Source organism: Zonotrichia leucophrys, chromosome 2 (genome assembly GCF_028769735.1).
Source record: "Zonotrichia leucophrys gambelii isolate GWCS_2022_RI chromosome 2, RI_Zleu_2.0, whole genome shotgun sequence".
Taxonomy (NCBI): Eukaryota; Metazoa; Chordata; class Aves; order Passeriformes; family Passerellidae; genus Zonotrichia; species Zonotrichia leucophrys.
The window spans coordinates 59,206,484-59,228,611 of record NC_088171.1 but is presented as its reverse complement, the minus strand read 5'-3'; the positions used below and the strand labels follow the sequence as shown (position 1 = coordinate 59,228,611).

General features: G+C 42.6%; 1 protein-coding gene across 3 annotated transcripts in view; it reads right to left on the bottom strand.

Moving 5' to 3' along the window:
• The window catches only part of SLC66A2 (solute carrier family 66 member 2), a 66,452-nt gene that overhangs the window by 6,641 nt on the left and 37,683 nt on the right, over positions 1-22,128 (bottom strand). For 2 of the 3 annotated variants that reach the window (XM_064705141.1, XM_064705142.1), the window contains one exon: positions 16,467-16,683. In XM_064705141.1, coding sequence (XP_064561211.1) covers positions 16,467-16,683 — 217 coding nt within the window. Of the gene's footprint in view, positions 1-415; positions 501-14,662; positions 14,747-16,466; positions 16,684-22,128 lie in introns of all 3 variants that reach the window. The other variant, XR_010439154.1, reaches the window with a different exon arrangement.

Genomic DNA, 22,128 nt, shown 5'->3' with positions numbered 1-22,128 from the left:
AAGTCAGTACATGTCTCACTCCTCCAGTGCCCACTCCAAGGAGAGGCAAAGCTCCAAGTGCTGTTGGCCCTCTCCCATCTCAACCAGCACCCGTCTGCACACACAGCCTCAAAGTTTCAGCTTGCTGGGAAACCCCTTGAGTGTCTGTGTGACACCCTGGGGGAAAGAGAGCTGGCCCTGCCCCACTACATCACAGGCCTGAGATGGGCTAGATGAAGCTTACACCACCAACACAGCTTCTGTCAAGTCCTAGTTTCCAGATTCTCAGCACAATAGTAATGGTCCTCCTCCCAGTTTGGGATTTGCAATTGCTCTGTCCTTGCTGCATATGCAGATGTCACTTGCAATGATGCAGCGGTGCGTGTAGGAATATGAGGGATGGATGGCATGGATACAACTGTCACTGTTCTCATACCTTCCAGCTATTGTGCCACTTCAGAATGCCACATTGTACAGAAAAGCCAGTTTGTGTCTGCAGCTTCTCAACTTTATCCAGTCACCTGGGGAAGAGAGGTAATTCTTATATTTGGTCTAACTTTTGGGGTAGACAAGAAAGACACTATTCTAGCTCAGGCAGATAGCTGCCCCTTGCCTGCCCTGGTGGAGAAAAGAGCAGTGTCTGCAAAAAAGGAAGCATTTTACTGCCCACAAGAAATGGGAATTTTCATTTGGTTGTGGAGAAGAGAGAGCAAAAAATGGGAGAGCACACCAAAGCCCTTGCTTCACTGCTCTACTGTAACCCTGTATTTGCTGAGTGAATCACAGAAGCATTAGGTTGGAAAAGACCTTTAAGATCACTGAATTCAACCATTAACCTAAACTCACCCAACCATGTCAAGTCTACCTCTAAACCATGCCCCTAAGTGGTACATCTGCACATCTTTAAAATATCTCCATATTAAGGTGGATGTCAACCAGCATCCCCACGTCCTTTTCTGCTGAGGACCTCTCCAGTCACTCTTTCCCAAGCCTGTAGCTTGGGCTTGTTGCAACCCAAGTGCAGGATCCGCCGTTTGGTCTTGGTGATGCTCCTATAACCATCCTCAGCCCATGGATCTGCACCTTTGCCATGTGCCAGGTGTTGTGGGCTGGTAGATCACAGACTGGTGCACCAGAGTCTGACCCCTGGCTTCACAGAGCAAGAGAAAACGCTGCACTGCTAATGCAGAGGAGGCTTTGCTACAACAGGCAGTCAGGGCCCACCACCAAGGCTGCCTGGGACTGGACAGCATGGCACAAAGAAGCTGCGGGCAGCAAAAATTTCCCAGACTGTCTCACAATGACCAACTTCACACTCTATCTTCCTGCTATCTACAAAGTCACACAAACCAAGCTGTTCTGTGCAGCACTGGCTACAAAGCAAAGCAGGACTTAGGAGTAAATATTTCTTTCCTGAAACAGCCCAAAGCTAAGCTGGGGAGAGGTGGAAGGCAGGAAATGCTCACCTTGTCGATATGGCGGATACGCTCTAGGAGGACAGCACAACTGCTCTTAGCGCAAATGAGCAAGCAGGTTAGGGGTGAGCACTGCCAGAGAGCAACCCGGGGATGCAGAAATAAGCAAACGGCAGCATATGTCTGTGTGACAACAGAGATGCCAACTGGAGAGGCAGGAACTGTGCTCAAATAGCTGGTATTGCCAGAGGCTGAGGCAGACTTGCGGTAAAAATAGCACTTCCCAGTAATGTACATCAGGACTGCTGTATCCAATGACAACAAACCTCCTAAAAAGCAAGTGCCTTCCTCACAGCTGAGCTCAATAGAAGGAGCTGTTAATGTAGTAACAGCCAGAGCCAAGTCTGCATAAGTTGCAAATGATCACAAAAAGGAAAAGCTGGGATTTTTTTAACTTTTTTTAAAAGCTGAAAGGGCACTTATTTATTTTGTTGCTGGAATTAATTCTCAGAGAAACAACAATCCTTCTAATCAGACACTAGATTAGGGGTGGGTTGCTAAATGATGGTTTTTTTATATGGTAATATGAAAATGCCCTATGGCGCTGCTGTTCTCTACCACAGACAGCAGATTTCATAAATAAGATGTACTCGTCTTCATTTGCTAAATAAATAAATTACATGCTGGAAAACAGCATTCACTTTTTTCATGGAATAACTTCTTTTATTCAGGTTCCCTGTATGTTGTATATTAATCATGAAGTGACAGCAACTAGAGGTAACAGCAGCTATCAGTAACATGGCATATGCAGTCAGCCAACAAATCTTAATTTTTACAGAATTATTTCTGGAATTATTTAGATGTAGAAAGAGCTACATTCAAAACAGAAAAAAAATCCCAAACCATATTCTCTTTCTGTGTAACTATACTAGAGGATGAGTAATTTCCAAAACAATTATATCTCCCAGATATTCAGGCGCAATATTCCATATCCAGGACTAATACTATTCTAATTAAAACTTTTCGGCATCTTCACTCTTTCTGCACAAAACCTGGCTGCAACCAGAGTCTCAAGTCTCTGATTTTCCCTTGGAGTCTCTGCACACTCTGATGAACATTAGTCACTTGTGGACCATTACATCTTTCTTCTTCCTTCATGTGAAAGAACAAAAGCTACCAAAAAGAAGAATCTTGTAAAAGAATATGAGATGTGAAGCCCCCTCTTCCACTTCCCTGGTGAACCAGTCTGTCTTAAGACTGTTGCCACCCTCTGTCCAAACAGCAGCAGGGCTGCAGAGCAGCAGTTTGCAGAACACAGGCAGGGACTGAGCACAAAACATGCAGAAGGAAAAAGACACAACAGTCCTCTCTTCCTGTTTGCACTGCAGATTTTCTCATACTGATGTTATGACTCTGCATGTTTGTAGCTTAACACACAAACCCAAAAATACCCTGCACGTTGGAAGACACTGAGCGAATCAGACATTAGATGGTGACTTCCATTGAAAAATCCTCCAGTGGTTTGAGGAGACGTTTCAGCACAAATAGCAACAGGAGCAACGTGTTGCCCTGATGTAATTACATCCTGCTACAGTCAAAAACTTAGGGCTAGCTGTACTCAGACACTTGATGAACTCAAAATTTCTAAGTTATGTTTGATAAGAGAAAGAAAGAATATAATTTATTTACCTTTACCCATGTAAAGAAGAGAACCAGACTGGACTCTGTTCAAGAATCAGTGGAAGTTGTCCACAACTTCTACACATCCTGGCCCCACATCGTGGCCAATTTCCCCATATCTTGGCCATGACACAGGTTTTGCCAAATCAGAAGATCTGATTAGACTGGCACAGTTTCAGATTTCACATTTCTTCATATATTAGCACTTGACTTTCACATATGTTAAAACACAGTGACAAATCTTTGAATAATCGGATATAAAAGCAGAATAAAATAATTTAGAAGTTGATAATATAGTATTTCATTCAGGAATAAATGAAAATATGAGTATTTTCAACACTGCATTTGGTTTTGGGAGATGAGGAAGAAGGTACAGAAGGTACCTCTCCAGCAACCTTTTAAGCTGCTACCTCCCACAAGCCATTTGCACAGCAATGTCTGGAAGAGAAAGCAGACTCAGTTGTAACATCCTGACTTTGGAAAACTTTCAGTTCCCATTTGCAGCTCCAAAATAGTCTACTTAGAAAAGATAGCAAGCATCCCTAACACTGCAATTCAATCAGAGGCTGGCCCGCCTACAGCAGTGAAACACAGACCAGAAAACATGAAATATGAATGCCATGTTATTTTTAACACTGCACAAAACAAACAAAAATTAATAAATAGAGCATTTGTTTCTAACAAAATGCCATATGGCTTAACAAAAAAAAAGGAATCCTCCTCATGCTAACCAATTTGCTTAGCTTGCCAAAAACTATTAAAAGGAAAAGAAGAAAAAGAAAACACACAGATCAGATATCCAAAGCGTCTGAAGTTTGAAAACATGGAAACTAAGTGTGCATACCCTAAGACAGGTCCTTCTGTGTGAACAAGCAAGGAACTCGTTTTAAATATTGCACAGCCAGCTGGGAATCCAAGCATGAAACTGTTCACCAGTCCTACGTGCCCTGCTCGGTGTGGGTGCCTTACCTCACTCCTCAACAATTCCTCTGAGGCTGGAGCAGCACTTACCATCTCCAGAGAAAGACATTTGTCCAGCCCCACAACACAAGCAGGAGTTAAGAGGAGCTTCCAGCAAGAGAGATCCACCTCTGCAACCAAGCTGAAGCAGCTGAGTTAAAGCCATATCCAGAAGCAACTGATATCACAGTCAGCTGCAATTCAAGAGCAAATTATCTAAAAGTTTCTGTGATTTTCAGGGACTGTACTCATCAATGAGAAAAGATGAAATGCAGGATTTCACTCTGAAACACGATCAGGCAAACAATCCCAAAAAGGTGCATCTAAGCAAAAGTTTCACCAAAAAAAAACCCCAGGGTAAATGGGCATTTGTCAATTTTTTTTTCATTAATATCTATTTTCTAAACTCCCAAGTACGGCAGTGTTAGGCATTTTGATCCCATGCAGCATATCCACTCAAAATCCAGTATTTGTTAGAACATGTCTGTGAAAGGGTAGTCAAAAGGAAACCACAGGACATGCCACACAGGGCTGGTAGATAGTCCAGGATCACTAATATGGCCTCCAACTATGCCAAGCAGCTGTGCCTAAAGTGCAGTCTGTAGGGGTCCAGAAACTGGTAACTCTTAACAGCTACAAAGTACTTTTAGTACTCTACAACTTGTGCTGCAGAAAAAGGGCAGCAGGTCTTAAACAGCACAAAAACCTCCAAGTTCAAGGAAGCAGGTGTGAAAATAAATCTCTTCTGTGGATCAGAGGAGAGATTTGAGCCACAATTCACACCAGTACCCTTTCTGCAGGAGACACAGATGGATGTCAGCCAGACTGCAAAGCTCAGGTCTGCTTAGACATGTGGTATGAACACAGATTAGAGAGGCTCTGTTTCTGCTGCTGGCGAACTGGGAAGCTTGAGACCTGCTGCCATGGCAGGGATCAGATTTTCTCTGGTGCCAAGGCAGAAAATCACATCCTGCACCTCTCGCAGTAACCACAGTCAGCTGCCAGCACACACAGTACTGTCAGTGTAATAAGAATGGTGCAGAGCACACCTAAGTTACACCATTCTTCAAGATCTCACCCGTGAAGTTGTTCTTGAGGATCTGTCCCTGCTTCCCTGTCTCTCACCTCCCACTCGCAGCACTGCAGTTGGTGGAGCTGCAGGAACAGCTGCTGGCTCATGCTGCTCTAGATGCTCTCCTGCTGCCCATCTTCTCTCCAGCTACTTGGCACAGCCCACCCTGGGGCCCCACATCATGCACTGAAAGGTGGGGGATAAAAGGACTTGCTGCCATGCAGGGCACAGGGACACAAATCCCAGGGAGCAGCACTCCTTCCCAAGGCTCATCTCCCTGCAGGGTGAGTTGGCCACCCACTTCCCAGCAGCTGCAGCCTGCCCACTGCCACATCACTGCTATGTCCTGCCAGGCCAATGCCAAGAAGTATCAACATAATGTCCCTGTGCAACACCATTCAGTGCATTTCCTGCTCCAGTTCTAAATAACCTGGGAAAAATTCAATTTGAAAGGTAATCAAGAGACATGAGGGAAGAGAGGTTTGCTTCAGCACAGCTGTGTATCCCTAGGCTCAAAGCAATGCTTTTAAATCTTCCTTTCTTCCCGCCCTAGACAACCAAGAGATCATCAGACCCTTCATTCAAGTAGAGGTAATCTGAGCACATTTTCCCTTCATCTTCATATGGTAACAATTACATAGCTTGAGCACACTTCTAGTTTCTACTTCAACAGCTGCAATTACCTCTTTGGTCAATATACACAAAGTAACAGTCCCAGCTCCAGTGCTTTCCTTTTTCTAGATGATTGGAGTTCACTTGTCTTCAAAGCCAGCATCCACAAGGACAAAATCTAATGATGTTGCAGTCATTACTTTTCATGAATAATCACATCCTTCAGTTAGTAAAAATGCTTCTCACGTTCTAGGAAAACACTGGGGAAATTAAGACCCCAAACACACTAGAAGGTAAAATAAGAGTGATCACTTAGGGACAAAGTCCAGATTACTGTCTGGAAAGGAATTACAGATATTTGCAAGAAAAAAACTTGCATTCTCCTCCAAAACATCTTAGCACCATAAGGAAATATTGGCAGACCTGGCAGTGTTAGGTTAATGGTTGGACTCAGTAATTTTAGAAGTTTCTTTCAATCTTATTGATTCTATGAAATAACCCCTTGCAAACTCTATATGAAGGTATGTCACCACCTAATTCTTCATCTGAAATTCCAGGTTTCTCCATTTCCTTCCACATGCTCTAGTGCTCACAGAGGTGCAGCAGTGAAGTTACTGGTGACAGTGACAGACCATACACCTCTGTGCTGCTCCTTAAAGCAAAGCTGAGTGAGAAGGCTGTCTTTGTCAGCAGGTGCCGCCACAAATCAATCCCTTCTGAGGCCCTTTCCACATTGCCACTGACCCACAGGGGCTGCAGGGCTTTGAAGCCTGGCTGTAGGCCAAATTGAATGCTGAAGGGAGGATATAAAAGCATCATGATCACATCCCAGTAGCATGAAACAAATCTTAAAATTTCAGCCCCAGTAGGGTTTTTGCAGTTCAACAAGGATAGACATCCCCTAGCCTATCTTCATTCCTAAACTCTTGCCATTTTCTGCCTTGTATACTATGAATACTGTTTTGGGAAATTCTCTAATACAAGACTTAGTATCTGACAGGACAAGGCTTCCACAACTACCCTGAAAGCTTGCCTGACAATGCCAGGACATCTGGCAAGGCATGTAATTCCCTAATGTGATGTAGACATGTATCATTCTTAGCCATCCTCCCCAGAACAAATTAAAATCCCACCTTTTGGCCTTGTTGAAACAGGTTTTTCTGATAGCAAGATTTTTTTCTTTCTACATTCCACTCAAGGATACTATAAGCACTTCCTTCCCATCTCAGTTTGTGGGTTCATCATTCAGTCAGTCTCTGCACTTCCCACTCTTCTTCTGTTTGCTTGTCCCTCTGTGTCTGAGGAGTAGGGGACGAAATAAACCACTACAGGTCAAAGCTGATACAGAAAATCTCTGCAGTCGACCCAGTGGCATCTGCCTGACGCCCATTCTCTAACCAGTCCTTCATCGTAGTCTTTCTGGACCACCCTGCAAAGTTATTTCCTGTGCTAAGGTTCTTTGATCTCTTTTTTCTGCTCTTCTGGCTCATCTGTTAACTACTTAAATTACTCACCTCTCTGCTGACTTTACAGATCTTCACCACAGTCAATATTACCATTATGGCTGTTTACATTCTTAAATCTCAACCTACATGTCTTCAAACTCAAATCTCTGTTTACTTCCATTCTGTATTTCTAATCCCACTCAGTCCTCCTGCACTGAGGGAGACACCTCTGCAACCACTTACATGCAGTTAACTTAACCCACTTACACAATTGCTGTGGTGAGTTCTAACAAAACAATACAAGTGCTGGAATGTCAAGAACTGAGGCACTTCTGTTTCTGAATTTGTTAGGTAACAGAGGAAGACAACATTTTTAGAAAACTTTCATCTCTCAGGTATCTCCATGACAGGCTCAATTCCCATCTCTTGTGCCTTGACCTGACCTTATTTATGCAAAATACCTTGCATGACACTTCCTTGCTAGAGGAAGATGGAGCACCTAAACTTAATGGAATGGTTTTGTAACAGAAGTACAATAAATTTTCTCTTGTCATTCAAATTCTCAGGGCACAGAGAAAAGCACCTACCGAGAGAGCACTCATTAAACATGCCAGCAGAGCTTTATTCCTATTACTGTACAGAGGCCTTGAACTATTTGTAAAAGATTAATCCTTTTGGTTTGAAGTCATTTGCTTTGATTTTACTTTTTGAACAGAGCGGATGAAGTGCCAGGGGAAGAAAAATGAGAAGAGTTCAATATGTGCAAGAACTTTAGCAGCCCACACTGTGCTACAACCTTAGAGATGCTTAAGATAAGTGGATACTGCTGCTCATGCTGTCAGAAGTGCTGGGAGGCTGAGGGAAGGACGGCCTCCCTCCTGGATTTTTCTACGTGTCTCTTCCTTCAGTTCCTGAAATTCTCAGATGTGTTGAGTGTACAGGGCAAAAAGAACTGTGTTTGGAACTCACACTGTGCTGCTGCAGGTCTTGAGAGAACAGCTGTGGGGAGACACAGCAGGCAAGCACAGAGGTGACTGCAGTGCTGACCCAGCACAGCAACACACAGACCTGCAGAGAATTAAGCAGAAAGTGCAGGCCCTCGAACCTGGGGCATCAATCACAGGTCTGCTCCAAGTGAAAAGAGAGTTTAGAGAAGAGGAGAGAATCCACTTAATTCCTAAGATCAGAATAAAATAGTTTCAGCCCACATGCTGACAGGACTCTGCCCTCATCCTGAGTGCACTGAGACCAAGCCTGTTTATTTTCCTGATGTAGTAATACTTTCAAGGGAGAAGAAATTAGAAATCTTCTGAGAACTACAGACTACTTTCTTTAATCTCTTAGCCTTAAAACAGGCAGGTTTGGGAAGGGAATCTGATGTTCCTGTTGCCCATTGGAACTACAAAGGAGAAGGTTAAGAGGGAAGACAAACTATTTGTAGTAAGCCTTACAAAAACCTCGTCCATTCAGTCATGAAAACTGTTCACTGATTATTATGCCAACCTGGATGTGTTTGTAAAGTCCAGAAATTAAAAACCTTGGAATATTTTACATAAAAGTCACGATAAAACAATTGTCACCAGCTGATCAGTGCCAGGAGCAGAAGAGGAAAGTCAGCAAAGCAACACAATCCAAAAAGTAAAACTTATCCAGAAAACTACGAATGCTGGCTGAAGCTAACAGAAGCAATGACAACAATTGTAGGTCCACAAAGAAAACCAAGGATCTGAGTAAAGAAGAGCATTTAGGAAGACAAAAGAATACAATCACAGAACTACAGTAAATTATATGTATAGTTTAAAATAGGCAATTTGTAAGCACAGTGACAGTTCTGATTAACTTAGTGCAATAGGAAAGGCAGCAAAAATAAGGAATGGGCTATACAACCTGAAGTACAAACCACTTTTAAGTAGAGCTAATAATTTTACATTTACCTGATGTAGTTCTGGCTCATGCTTAAGACCTTGATTTCTGTATTTGCTAGGGCCCCATATTTAACTTTTAGGTCCTAACTAGTCTCTCAAGAACTACTTCCTCTTTCATAACTTAGTCCCTGTGATTGTCTGCACAATGCTTTATGCAACGAAAACCTGCTTCTTAGCTGGGTCAGATGATTTGAATCCACAAAACTATATTGGGGGCTGTTTGTTTCTTTGAACTAAATGGCCCTTACCTCCCATACCCCTCTTCCATGTTCTCTGCTTTGTCTGTTTAATATATAAAGCAGCTGCTATTTTAAGAATAACAGAAGACACTGCTTAACCAGCAGCTGGAGAGTACAATGCCAAAGCCTGTGGGAAACAGTTCTCTCTCTATTTGGCATCTTCCTTGGTGTTAGTTCTGGACTGGGCACAATTTACTCGTTACTCAGGTCTCTGCTGTACTGGTCAGTGTCTGCTTTGTGTATGTGGCATACTCAGGAAAGGAAATCTTTCACATAGGCATCCATTATCCCTACTCCTATTTCTTTGATTTTGCTCTCATCCATGCAATCTCTGACAGGGAGAAAAAGGAGCTGAAGTGAAAAAAACCCACAACATTCAATATAGCCATTGCCTGCATCACTCTCTTTTAACTTCCCTCCTTTTTAGCACTTTTAAAGTTCTTTTCCAGTTAATTTCTCTCACTCCTTTACTGAGTCTCTCCAAAAAAGCACAGATATGTAGCAAAGTTGCCATAACAGATGTCAATTCCCTTTTAAATGGAACTAAATTTATGCTGAAGAAGCTAATACACAGTTGGTGCCTGAGCAGAAACATCCACAAGTCTCGCTACTTCCCTCTAGCACAGGGTTTTGTTTTCTTTTAAACAGCATAAAGGAAGTAATTCAAAAGTTACTCCAAAGGAAGTAACTTACTGAAGCTGTTTTACTTATTCACAAATAAAAAATTCTCTTAGGCTAAAAAATCCCAAGAAACCACAGGAGTAACATTTTTAGAGCACTTGCCCAATCTCCTTAGATCTAAAATCTCACTAAGGGAGGTGGCCAGACATTGGTTAGCCAGTCCTGAATAAAGCCTTCAGTTGCTCCATCATAGCAACTGATTAATACAATACAGGCAGAAAAAATACAGCAGCTTTCATTACTTCACAGCTTTTGAATAAACCCAGGATTTGTCTCTGGGACAAACACTGGTTTCAGAATTCAAAAGTTTCTCCTGAAAAATTATATAAAGAGCCGCATATCTCATAAAGGAAAAAGCTATAGAGCAGTATTCAATAAAAGCAACCAACAATAAAATTTATCTCTCTAAGAAATACTGTCTTCTAGTACTTTTAATATTATCTATAGAGGCAAAAAGTAAATAATGTATTAAATACATATACATATTAGAATCATTTAATAGAATTTATTTCTTTCATACATCTTTATACCACACTCATTTCACTGAATACATTTCAGACAAACACTTGCTCATAACTAGCTCACAGCTGCAGCACACCTTATAAAACATTTCTGAATGAAAAAGCTTTTTATAATTTGCAGCTTTTGACTCCAGCAGCTTCTGAGACAATAAACACCAATTATTTTTCCATCAGTGATTTGTGCTTTTTAAAACAGGATAATCACTGTGACTGACCCAGCACTGCCACAGGACGAACTAAATTAATATTTTTCTTTCATACCACAATAATCTGATTGAATGAAATCCTGAGATTATCCTCATTCAGCCTTTTCAGACTAGATTTCCCAAGACAGTCTCCTATCAACATATAAGCAGAGTCACTGATTGTGTTGCCTGTCTCCAAGCAGTGAAATTCTGTGCCCCCAACCCAATGTCAGCCAAACACAACAGTCAAAGCTGTGAAGAAAGGAGGCTCCTTCCAAGCAGACTGAAAGCTGGCTATGAGCAAGAAGACAGACCTGGGAAATTGCTGGCAGAGGGACGACACAGGTTTTCCCTGGTTGAGTCCTTCCGACTCTGCAGCTGCACGTGCAGCTCTGAGCTCGGCACAGCAAGGGCCATCCCATGCCCAGGGTGCAGCCAGGGAAGAGACAACACTGCACATCAGGACACCAACTACTGCTGCAAATATACCTTGCTTTATTGAACCCACATGTTTCCAAGCTAACAACTGATGGGCACATTTGGGTATCCAATGGACTGTGGCTTCTGACATTTCAAGACATGCAGCCCAGCTCTGTCCTACTGCCAGGCCTCCTTCTTGGACCTGGGAAGATTGTGCCATGCAGCAGCTCTGACTAAAAGAAACTGCTTCTCCATGGGGTTTGAGAAGCAGCTGGCAGTCTAAAAGGGTTACTGCCACGTGATTTTGAGAAGCCTTTGCAAAAAACTTTTGATGAAGGGCAGTTGCTTTTTTCTGGAGCAGGGCAGCAGACAGGAATGCAATACTGTCCTGAAGCAAATCAACCCTCACGCAGTCCCAAGGTTAACACGGTCCTTCGGTAGGACCACACACCTACCACTTGGCCACAGATGGTACAGATGAACACCCTTGTCCTGTTTAGGGCAAATTTGGGAGAAAACCTCCGAAGGGGTTTCCTCTAGAAAGCAAACTCAAGTGGCCCCTCCCCCATCGGGTTTGGGAAAATACTTCCTTGGAGAAAAGTGGAAAAAACCTGTTTATTTAACAGGCAAAGCATTCATCAGCACAAAAAAATGGAACAATATTAAACAGTACAACCTCTTGCTGCTCTAAAGGAGGTGACAAACTCAGAAAGGCCCCTCCCTGGGTTGCAGCTCAGCTCACTCAGTCTCTTATCAGTCCCTCCAGCACTGGAAATGCCGTGGCCCAGGCCCAGCCTGGTGGGCCACAGGTGTGAGCTGCTGGTGCTCCTCTGGGTGTTCAGTCCAGAGCTGGCTTAAATAGAAACCAAAGAAAAAGACAAACCGTAGTCCAGGGAACTTCACTGCCTCACCTAGCTAAAACTAACTAAAAGCAAAAGAGAGCTCTGTCCTGCTGTCTGTCCATGCTGCAGGCAACACAGTCCAGCACCAGGAAGCAGGGGAGCAAGTGCAGTTTCTGATAAATTCCGCGCTTCTTCTCTCCCCTACTTCCACTCTTAAAGGTGCAAAACTTATTTCTAAACAGACAAATGGGGATACAAGCATCATGAAGTCACCCCAGGACAACCCTCCATTCTCCTCCTTTGGTGGAGGAAGGTCAGCTGGGATTATGAGGAGAGCATAATAACAGCAGTGCCTGCCCTCAGAGGCTCTCCCCACACCTGCACAAAAGCACACAGTGCCCCCCTACAGCAACTCCACAAAAGCTGCTGTCCACACAAGGATGCGATTCTCCCAATGCACTGACCTCTGTGTGCAGCAGTGTTGCTGCCAGATCCAGAGCCAACCTTCCTACCCTTTCCATTGCCTTCTGTTGAACACCACCATTTCTCATGAATGCAGTTTATTAGAAAGAGAAAGTGACTGGGAGGCAACTATCCTAGAAGGAGTGGGGAGGCAATGAGTAAGTTCCTGTCTGTATATTTCCTGTCCCAAAACAAAAGTGGTTAATATAACATGGAGCATCAGATCCCAACTGTAGTATTCAGCCGCTCTGACTCCTAACGGGTGGTAGAGGAGAGGTGTTCTGGATGTCAAATCTTGAAATATTTTACCACATAATATAAAGCAAATTTACAAGTGATGAACCATGTTTGATTTTTTTCTCAATTACTCTAAAGCTCTTCAACTTTGAGGCAGCTTTTGTCCTTTTTCTAACATAACAGCTTGTAATTCTAATCCACCCCAATAATTAAAGTAATCAAATTACTCTTCTACTAGGTCACCTGACTGAACTAGTTTAGTTCTTGAAAAGAATGGAGATTAGGTGAATATTTCTTTGATAGGTATTAACACAATTCTTTACAAAGTACTTCTGTCAAGTTTAGTACCATAATTTATGTAACTACTACTGTACTATTTAGGTTTGCAACCATTCAAAAGTACTTAAATATTTAAACAGAGCTCCAAGTTTCCATAAAGTATTTATTCCAAAAGTAAGCAGGTGAATTGTCAAAGAGAACATGATGAAAATTTCTGTTGCTTTGACTAGTTGTTTACTTAATCATAGGAAAATTTCCACCCATCAACCATCAGCCCACAAGGACATATTACACTATCTTCATTTCACAAAAGCTGTTACTCTCCTTTTGCATGCATCTCCTTTCTATTTTTATTGTTTCCATTTCTTTCCAACTTCTCCTTGGGTCTCTGCTCTGTCAGAAGAGAGGAGGAAGCTACACAACCTAGTAGTAATAATCCTACAAAAAGCAGGAAAATGAGAGAGGAAGGGGAAAATGAAAACTTAAAAATAAGATGTGAGGAGCTCTATCCAGCAGAACAGAGATATCAAAGAACCAGCAGACTCATTCTCAGGAGCACTACAAAGCACATAACTGTGATTCCTTCACTCCAGTCATGCTCTATTACAATAAACATAACTGCCTAAGCTGCAGATACCCTCTGAACATTTACCTAAGACACAAAGGATACTTTCAGTAGGGGACTTTTCAGGCAGTAGCAAATGGAAATACAGGGGCGAGATGATAGGACCCTTTCCACAACAGACTCCTAAAGGATACCCTGGCTGCCACTGCAGCCAGCTCTCCCATTTGGCTCTTTCGCGGCCCCTGGTCTCCAAGTTTGTTTATCAGGAAATGACTGCTATGTCAAGTATGAGATGTCCCCAACTTCTCACTTAAACAGATGTTAGTGGGGCAGGAAGGGTTGTGGATAGTGTGGCCTTTTTTCAGAAACAAGAGTATCAGGAGTCCAGCAGGATACTCCGATCAGATGGGGCCACATACTGAGACCTTATTCTCCATTTCTTTTTCAACAGTTAACCTTTATGAAAAGACTTGTTTGCTAAATAGAACTAATGGATCAGCTGCTCTGTCCCAGTTCAGAGACAGATGCATGTTACAGCTTTTCTAAGCCAAGCCATGAGGACCTGTGAACAACCACTTCTCTGGCAGTACTGAAGGCTATGATCTTTATCAGGGACACAGACTGCACTCCTGCACTGGGTGACAGAATTACTGTGGTTTAAGAAATTACCACCTCCAACCAGGATGTGATGATTGACCAGAAGGTCACTATATAGAACAGCTAAATACTCATTGCTCTTCCCATTAAGCTTTAAGTCACAGAGACACTAGAAACTCATTTCTTTTTCTTTGCCACTGAGGCTTGCTAAGAGCACGGCTGGCAGCCAGCCATTTTGGCCTGGATCCCCAATGCAATTGCTTCCGACAATGTAACCAACCACACACATGGTTATTTCTGCCCTGAGCTGTAAATAACTGCACAGAGCAGTGACAATCAGCTAACCTGGGCATCAGCCAGCCCTCACCTGGTAAATACCCAGGCAAGGAGGCTGGCTGCACTGTTACATGCTCCCTTCAGTACTGCCGTGACTGGGGTCTCTTCTTGATATGCTCTTAGAGAAGTGGGCACAGGAAGGGAAGTTCAGAGGAAGCATTTCCAACAGTTCCTTCAACAGAAGGCAACACGCTGGGAGAAGTCACTCACCTTCACAGGAGGAACAGCCCAGTAATGCTTAGAGAACATGCAGTCAATTTAGGATTGCATGGTACTACAAAGTGTGTGTGGTACCTACAACATATATAAAACCACAATTTAACTTGATAAAAAGAAAGAGCACCAACACATGCATGAATATCCTCCCACTGCAGTACAACAGCAGAAAGTTGTGCATTACTTCATCAGTGCCCAGATCCATCAATGTCCAATGCCACACAAAGTATTTCTTCAAGAGTGGAACCAGAGGGAGGAATGCATTCTGGAACCATGGGCACAAGTGATAAGCAGCGTGGCTATGCTTGACCTGGTTCTGCTCCATGACAAGGAAACGTGAGCTTTTATGCTATTTTCTCTGGACAAAACTCGGCACTCTTTCGCCAAGTAGTCTTAGATGAGAATTCTGCAATTCTGTGCTTAGCAGTTTACAAAGAACAAAGGTTTTTAAAATCCTTTTGCTAATAGCATATACAAGAAATAGCAAAACTGAAACTCACATCCCCAGGATGGAGTTAAGGAAAATCAAAACACAACCAGTGGCCATCATTAATATTGCATTATGATTCACAGATGAAAAACAGAAAAGGAAAAAAAAAGTCAAACCAGAGCATAAAAACTGTTTAGCAGATAAGTTGCTTTCTGGATATCACAGGTACAGAATTTTCCAAGACAGTGAGTGCATGAAAAATACCCCAGTATTTTGGAAGCAAATTCTGACTCATTCCGTACAAAACGGGCTCCCAATCAGAAAATGCCTGAAGTATCAAAGCAAATTTCTGAACATTTCAACATTTCATGTTAGAAAATATCTCAGAGTAGCTAGTATAAGCATGCTCAAGCCAAACAAATAAAGCAAACAATGTGAACAGAGGATAGAATTGCCTTCGTTTGGGGGTGTCATGGTTAATTGTCTTGACCAAAGTAAAAATTATCCCAGCAAATTTTAAAAGGAATGCAGAGAAGTCATAATGAAACACTGGAAGAGATGACAGTCACAAATGATCACAGCACTTTGTGAACTGCATTTGCTGCTGTATTGTTTCTACAGACCAGGGCACTGATGCACCACAGTGAAGGTTTCCTCTCTCAAAAAGCTTCACAAGTTGCCTTTGTAATCTCAGTGTTACCATTTGAGTTATCCAATAAACAGTGTGAAAAAATAATCTGACTTAATGACTCAAGAGTGGGCACAAGATTAAAATTTTCTGTCCCACATTTTTACAGTCATGACTGTAAAAGTCGCATTGGCACTTTTGCAAATGTCAGTTTCAAGCTTTGACACAAAAATAAGTACTGATGTCATTTGCTACAAATGTAGTAATGGATTATGAAGAAGTGATGAGCAGAGATATGTGAGGAAAAGCTAATTATATGAGTAACATTGATAGTTATAGGCTGCAGGCTCAAAATATTTTCATCCTCTTTATTACTTTTGATATGCAAGATCTCTTTGGACCATTTCTAATCACCAGTATAGCACAGCTTGAGTAGAACTGTAACACGTTGCTAATGGCAACAGCAGCGGTTCCACATGTTTCTTTCACTAGAACATGTTTCACCTTGGAACTCCCAGCTGGACTTCGATAATGGACTTCAGAGGTGTCAGGGAACTCCCACTGCCTTCAGCAGTGCTGCACCAGCTCCTACTGATAGAAAAGTCTACGCTGATTGCTGCTGTGTTTTCAAGTAAAAATTGTAGAGATGACATTGCCCTTCCTGGAAAAGCATTCCCACACTGCAGAGACACCCCCCATGAAGGCACACACACGTGTTTGATGTAGGACAGGCACCGTACCTCATTCCTTCTGTCGATCTGTTCTGGTAGTTGCGGTACAGCTGGGGGACACCCAGCATGGCCTCAGTGAACACTGCAAGGAAGCCCAGCGTTTCCACAAAGAGAGAGGAGTCCAGCCACAGGTAAGTGATGTAACCAGTCACACCAGTGAACGTGAGGACACACTGCACGTAGTCTGTAAACTTGCTCCAATGCCAAAAATAGTTCAAGTCAAAATCTGCAACAGAACGAAAATGCAAGAAGAATTAAATATGTTTTCTCAACCAATTCAAAGTTAATCAGGGTGGAATTGAGAACTGGGAAGCAGGAGGGAGCCACAGTCCTTGGTGGAAGGGGTTAGTAGAAAATGAGGGATAGGATTAAAAAAATTTAAACAACCAAACAAACACACTTGCAATCATCCCCACCCCACCTCCCCTCTGCAAAAAAAAAAAAAACAACAAAACCAAGAAAAATAAAAAATAATAGTCCTGATTTCAAAATCATTTTCTGGGGGGTGGTCAATAAAGAAACAAGAAAACAAAGGCTTGCAAGCCAACAAAGTATTTAACAAAGGTGTGGTGGTTTGACAGGAAATGGGTCTTCTGGGATGCTGTGGTCAGGTTAATGGCTGCTCAGATTTTAATACCGGCACTTGGTTTGGCTACTGGGGCATTGGATCTGCTTCTGAGAACACGGGGTTAAAAGCAGGGCTCTTCCTTGGGAGGCTCTCTGGATTTCTGGCGAGGGAAGCAGGTCAGACCTCCCCTGCACAGCGGGGGAGGGCAAAGCCATGCGGCCGCCCGGGAGAGGTAGGCCTGGCCCCGAGGGTGGAAGGCTGGAAGAAAGAAGTACCAGGAGGCACCGGGCAGCTCGGGAGGCACCGGGCAGCTGTCTCTCTCGCTTCTTTCTTGGAGACAGAGAGACAGAGAGTGCAGCCTGTGCTTGTGACTGTGTTACCTTGAAACTTGATAAACATGTGCTGGCAGCAGGCAGCATGGCTGAGAATAAGAAGGGAGGGGTGCACCGAAAAAGAGTCCAGCAAAAATGCCACTCCATCTTCTCCATTCCTCCAACATCTCTCTCTCTGGCCCATACCTTCATCACTTGCCCATTTCCTTCTTCATCCTCTACTCTTATCTCTCTTCTAGGAAGGGTTAATGTTCTGTAAAGTTTTCATTGTCCACAAAGGATAGAGGTTTGTATTGGGAATTTGGTGGGGAGGAGGAGATGTATTTGTGAAGTTTTCATTTTCCTTGAGTGTTTCTTTTTTTCTTTTCCTTGTAGTTTAGTTAATAAATTCTCCTTTATTTCTAAGTGAGAGCCTGCTTTGCTTATTCCTGGTCACATCTCACAGTAGAAACCAGGGAGAGAGTATTTTCATGGGGGCACTGGCATTGTGCCAGCGTCAAACCATGACAAAAGATAACTTTTTAAAAGTAAGCATTTCAAAAATACCTTCCTATCAAACATGAAGGACTCTGGATACTGCTCTAGTGGAGCTGGCATAGGCAATGTTTCACAAAAACCTTCCAGTCCTAATAACAGGTCCCAAGCACCGCAGGGCAAGCATTCTTTCTCTTAGGTGATTATCTCTGCCTTCCAAGTGCCTCAATCCAAGCTGCTTAGAAGGTCACCTGAAGTCCACAGCTCTGTTCCCTGGTGCAGTGCAGCTGCCTGTGGGGAAGGGCAAGATGCCAGGGCACCTGCTACAGTTTTACTCAGACAGGTACAAGACTGAGGCAATATTTGCCCTGGAAAAAAGCCTCTCACAGACATCGCCACTTTCACTTCCAGTACAAAGCTTTGCTCTTGCCTTTGCCAGCACCAAGGAGTGCAGGTGTAGCACCCATTTCTGCATCCGTCACAATGAAATGCTCAGCCACAGAACGCAATATCCCCTGCTGAGGGAAGGAAAGAAGGAGCAAACCAACCATGGCATTTGCTTGGTACATTAACAGCGTATCATTGGGAAATACCTAGCAGTCTTATTGATGAATAATAAAATACACAACCCCATAGCAACTGATTGTACAGCAATGTAACAACTTCATTTTTAACAAAGATGCTACAATAACTGTTTGTTAGCGGGTGCTGTCCCTGCCTTACTTTCATAAAAGCCTACTCACCTACTTCAGACCAACTGGACTCTCTGAAATACCAAGGTGAGGAACTACTGTTCTAACAGGGACATTACAACCAGCCCAAAGCCGTGCAACACACAGCACATCACTAGAAGATCTCCATGGCTGTCACTTCAGAAGTAGTTGAGAAAGCCACAGAAATAGTGCCACTGCTAACTCAAGCAAGGAAGACATCGACCTCCACTGACTAACACTAACAGAAAATTCAGTGAGATGGGAATATAGGCACTTGGCTGCCTCAGGATACATACACACACCAAGTAATAGTTTTATATTCTGCATCCCTTAATACCTTCGTATCAGTATCAGTCTGGCGCTCAGACACACTTTATTAGCTATTCTCTTTTTAGTGCTTGGCAAACCCTCACCTCAGGACGCCTCCTGAGTGCACCCAGCTGAACAATTTTAATTTGCCACCAAAGAGGAAGGCCCAGCTGGCCAGGAGCCATACCCAACCTGCAGCATTATCAGCCATTATCCAGGACTCAATAAAATGACCTGGGGCAAAACCACTGTCAATGTAAATGCTGACTTTCAGTATTTTAGGGTAGTGGCTCCTCAGCCTCAGAATTCAGGGACACAAGACTAAATAAAAGACCCAGTGCTGGCACAGCCCAAACCACGAGAGTTTTGTGCATTTCTGGAGCTTTCTGAAGGCTTTCCTTTTTGGAGATGAAGGGCCCATGGCCCTTCACTCCTTAAACCTTCCTACCAGCTGTCACATCTGCCCTGCATACACTGTGTTTTTCCTCCTGCGTTCTCCACATGCTCAAAGATTCTTTTCAAAATACTCATCCCTGGACACCAAATCCTCATTTCCCCAGTTCATTTTTATAACAGAAACCAAAGAACCAAAACTACATTGAAGGAACAGAAGTTTAGGAAGTTCATGAAACCAAAAAAGTCAACATTCCCACAGCTATCATGAGGCAAGCTACAAAATCCATGGATCCATGCAAACACTTGAGCATAGATGAGAAAAACCACTGTGTGAAACAGGATTTCAACTGAAGCAGGAGAACTAATTACAGAGACCCTATTTTGCTCAAAACTATCATGATGCTAGATAATCTCCATTTCACTGTAGTAGTTTATAAGTTCTGGTTTCTGCTATAAATTTTCCTTGGTAATATAGTTAAGAAAGAAAGGAAGAAGGGAAGAGAAGACAAAAGAGATAAGAGCAATCATAACTTTGGTAATAGTTTTGCAGAAAAACACCTGAGTTATTGTAAAAACAACCCAATATATAATCACTAATTCCTCTACTTAACAGATGTATTCTCCAGATGCCGAAGTCTATTTTAGGACACTAAACCTCACCACACTGCATTACAAAAAAAAAAAAAAAAAAAAAAAAAAAAAAAAAGTAGAGAATGAAACACCTGACTTTCCATAAGGGTTGTAGTTTCTTTAGCCCTTATTTAAACTGCTAAAATGTTTTGCCAAATTATTTCTTAACCAAGACTAAAGTTTACTTTCTTTGAAAAATGGTTTCAACAATTCAGAGGGAAAAAAGTCACACACCCATCACTTCAAGGTCTGGAAAGAAACTGTGACTCATTTTTCCAAGTGGCTCCCTTCTCAAGGGTGTCCAAACACATTAGTTCTGCAATGAGAGAGATATTTTTTTAAAGAAAAAAAAGTTGATTCTGCTGAATACAGTGACAGGTATGTCCAAAAAAAAAATCTTAAATGCTTTTTAAAAAAGTAGTTTTAAAAACAGAATAAAATTCATGTGTGTGCACATCAGTCCTATTCCAAGAAGACAGTCAGAGAACACCAATCCCTGTCCCAGACCATGTCATCTGATATGTATAACTGAACAAAGTTATATGTATCATTGCAAACATTATTCATGTTTGAAGAAAAATATGAATAATAAATATCATATTGGGATCTTTGCTCCCCCCATCATCTCTTTTCCTTAGAATGACAAAACAAGAAATCCCCTGTACCGTCATTTATTTCTAGCAAGCATCTTTAAAACTGTCTAAGCGAAATGTGGATGCATATCTTTGTGCTCCCTGAAATGGGAAGGCACTGCCTGCACAGCTCACTGCATTCTACCCAGTGAGAAATCCCTGACATGGGCTTGTAAGTACACTCAGCTGATGCAGTTCAAGCAGTAACTTCAGTCACTAACATCCTGTGTGGATCAGAATTAGCATTACTGTGGTGAAAGGTACTGTATTTTATTACCCATGGCTGAGCTCTTTAAACCACCTAGTGAATTGCATTTTAAGCCCATTAATCCATTGATAGATGAGAGATTTATGTTGGAAAATCCTATTAATGCTGGGGGAAGGAGCAGCTCAGTAGGTTTTTTGTGCACCGACTGGAGAGAACTCTACACAGCTTGAGGGTGAAGAAGGATGAGATTAAAAGAACTCCTCTGGGAGGCACTTTGCATGTCACAGATGAAAAATGCAAAGCAGGCGAGAGACAGCATTGTAAATAACAATGGTTATTACCAGTCGGGCCAAAATGCAAATAGTAAATTCAAGATTCCGGTGTGGGATAGATGCCAAGTGACACAAAGAAGAGTCCAGAGTATCAACTTTCAAGTGAGGATGACACAGAGGTCCTAACAGTTACATTATTTTTAGTCAAGAAATATTTTATACCAAGCTAGATACCATGCTAGTTCCTTTTGGGAAAGTGAAGCAAAGACTTTGACATCCTAGAAATTATTTACTGTAGCTCTCAATTTCTCTTACTAGTTGCAACTTATTTTGTGCCTTGACATAATTCTGTACGTATATCCTTGCGCTACATTTACTTACACTTGTCCTTAGACATTTCACCCAGCTCCTCCATTTCGTTCCTACTTTGGAAGTCGAGGAAAAGCTTACCACTTCCCCTGCCTGTCTTTGCAAGGTGGGAGAGTTTGCATTTGAGCCCTCTGTATAGCTTTGACAAGGAAATAAACTCTTTTCTTCTTAAGAAGGTTGCTGGTTTTACCCTCTCTCCCACTCCTTACTGAAGGCCATTACATCACAGCCACTCACCCAAACTGCCTCCCGTAACTAAACTCTTGACCTCTTGTATGAAAAGCACTGCTCACTAACTCCTAAGAGCACGCTGAGCAGTCTCCACCCCTGAGTGCCCTTCTAAACAGATGACTCAGTAGTTACTCCTCCTACCCCTTGGTACACAGCTAATTCTTATGTTTTGTGAGACTGTGGTGCTGTTCAAAGCATATCCAATTTCCATTATCTGGCTGTCAACCACCATGCCAGCCCACCTGACCTGTTCCTGCCACACGATCAAAGGAGTCCAGCCCAAGCTGTCAGATGTCCAACGCCTCCCTCAACAACAACGCAATCAAAAACCTGGCTTACATGCTGTGAAACAGCCTGATAACAGCAATATATCCAACCTGGAACAGTTATGAAATGCAGCCAAGGCTAGGAATTATTTCAGATTATTATCCATGCTCTGTTTCCTGTAAAACGTACACACTTTGAAGATGCAGAATCCACAACCTGCAACACTCTGTGCTGCCTGCGGGTCTCAGCCACTGGGCTACAGTACAACAC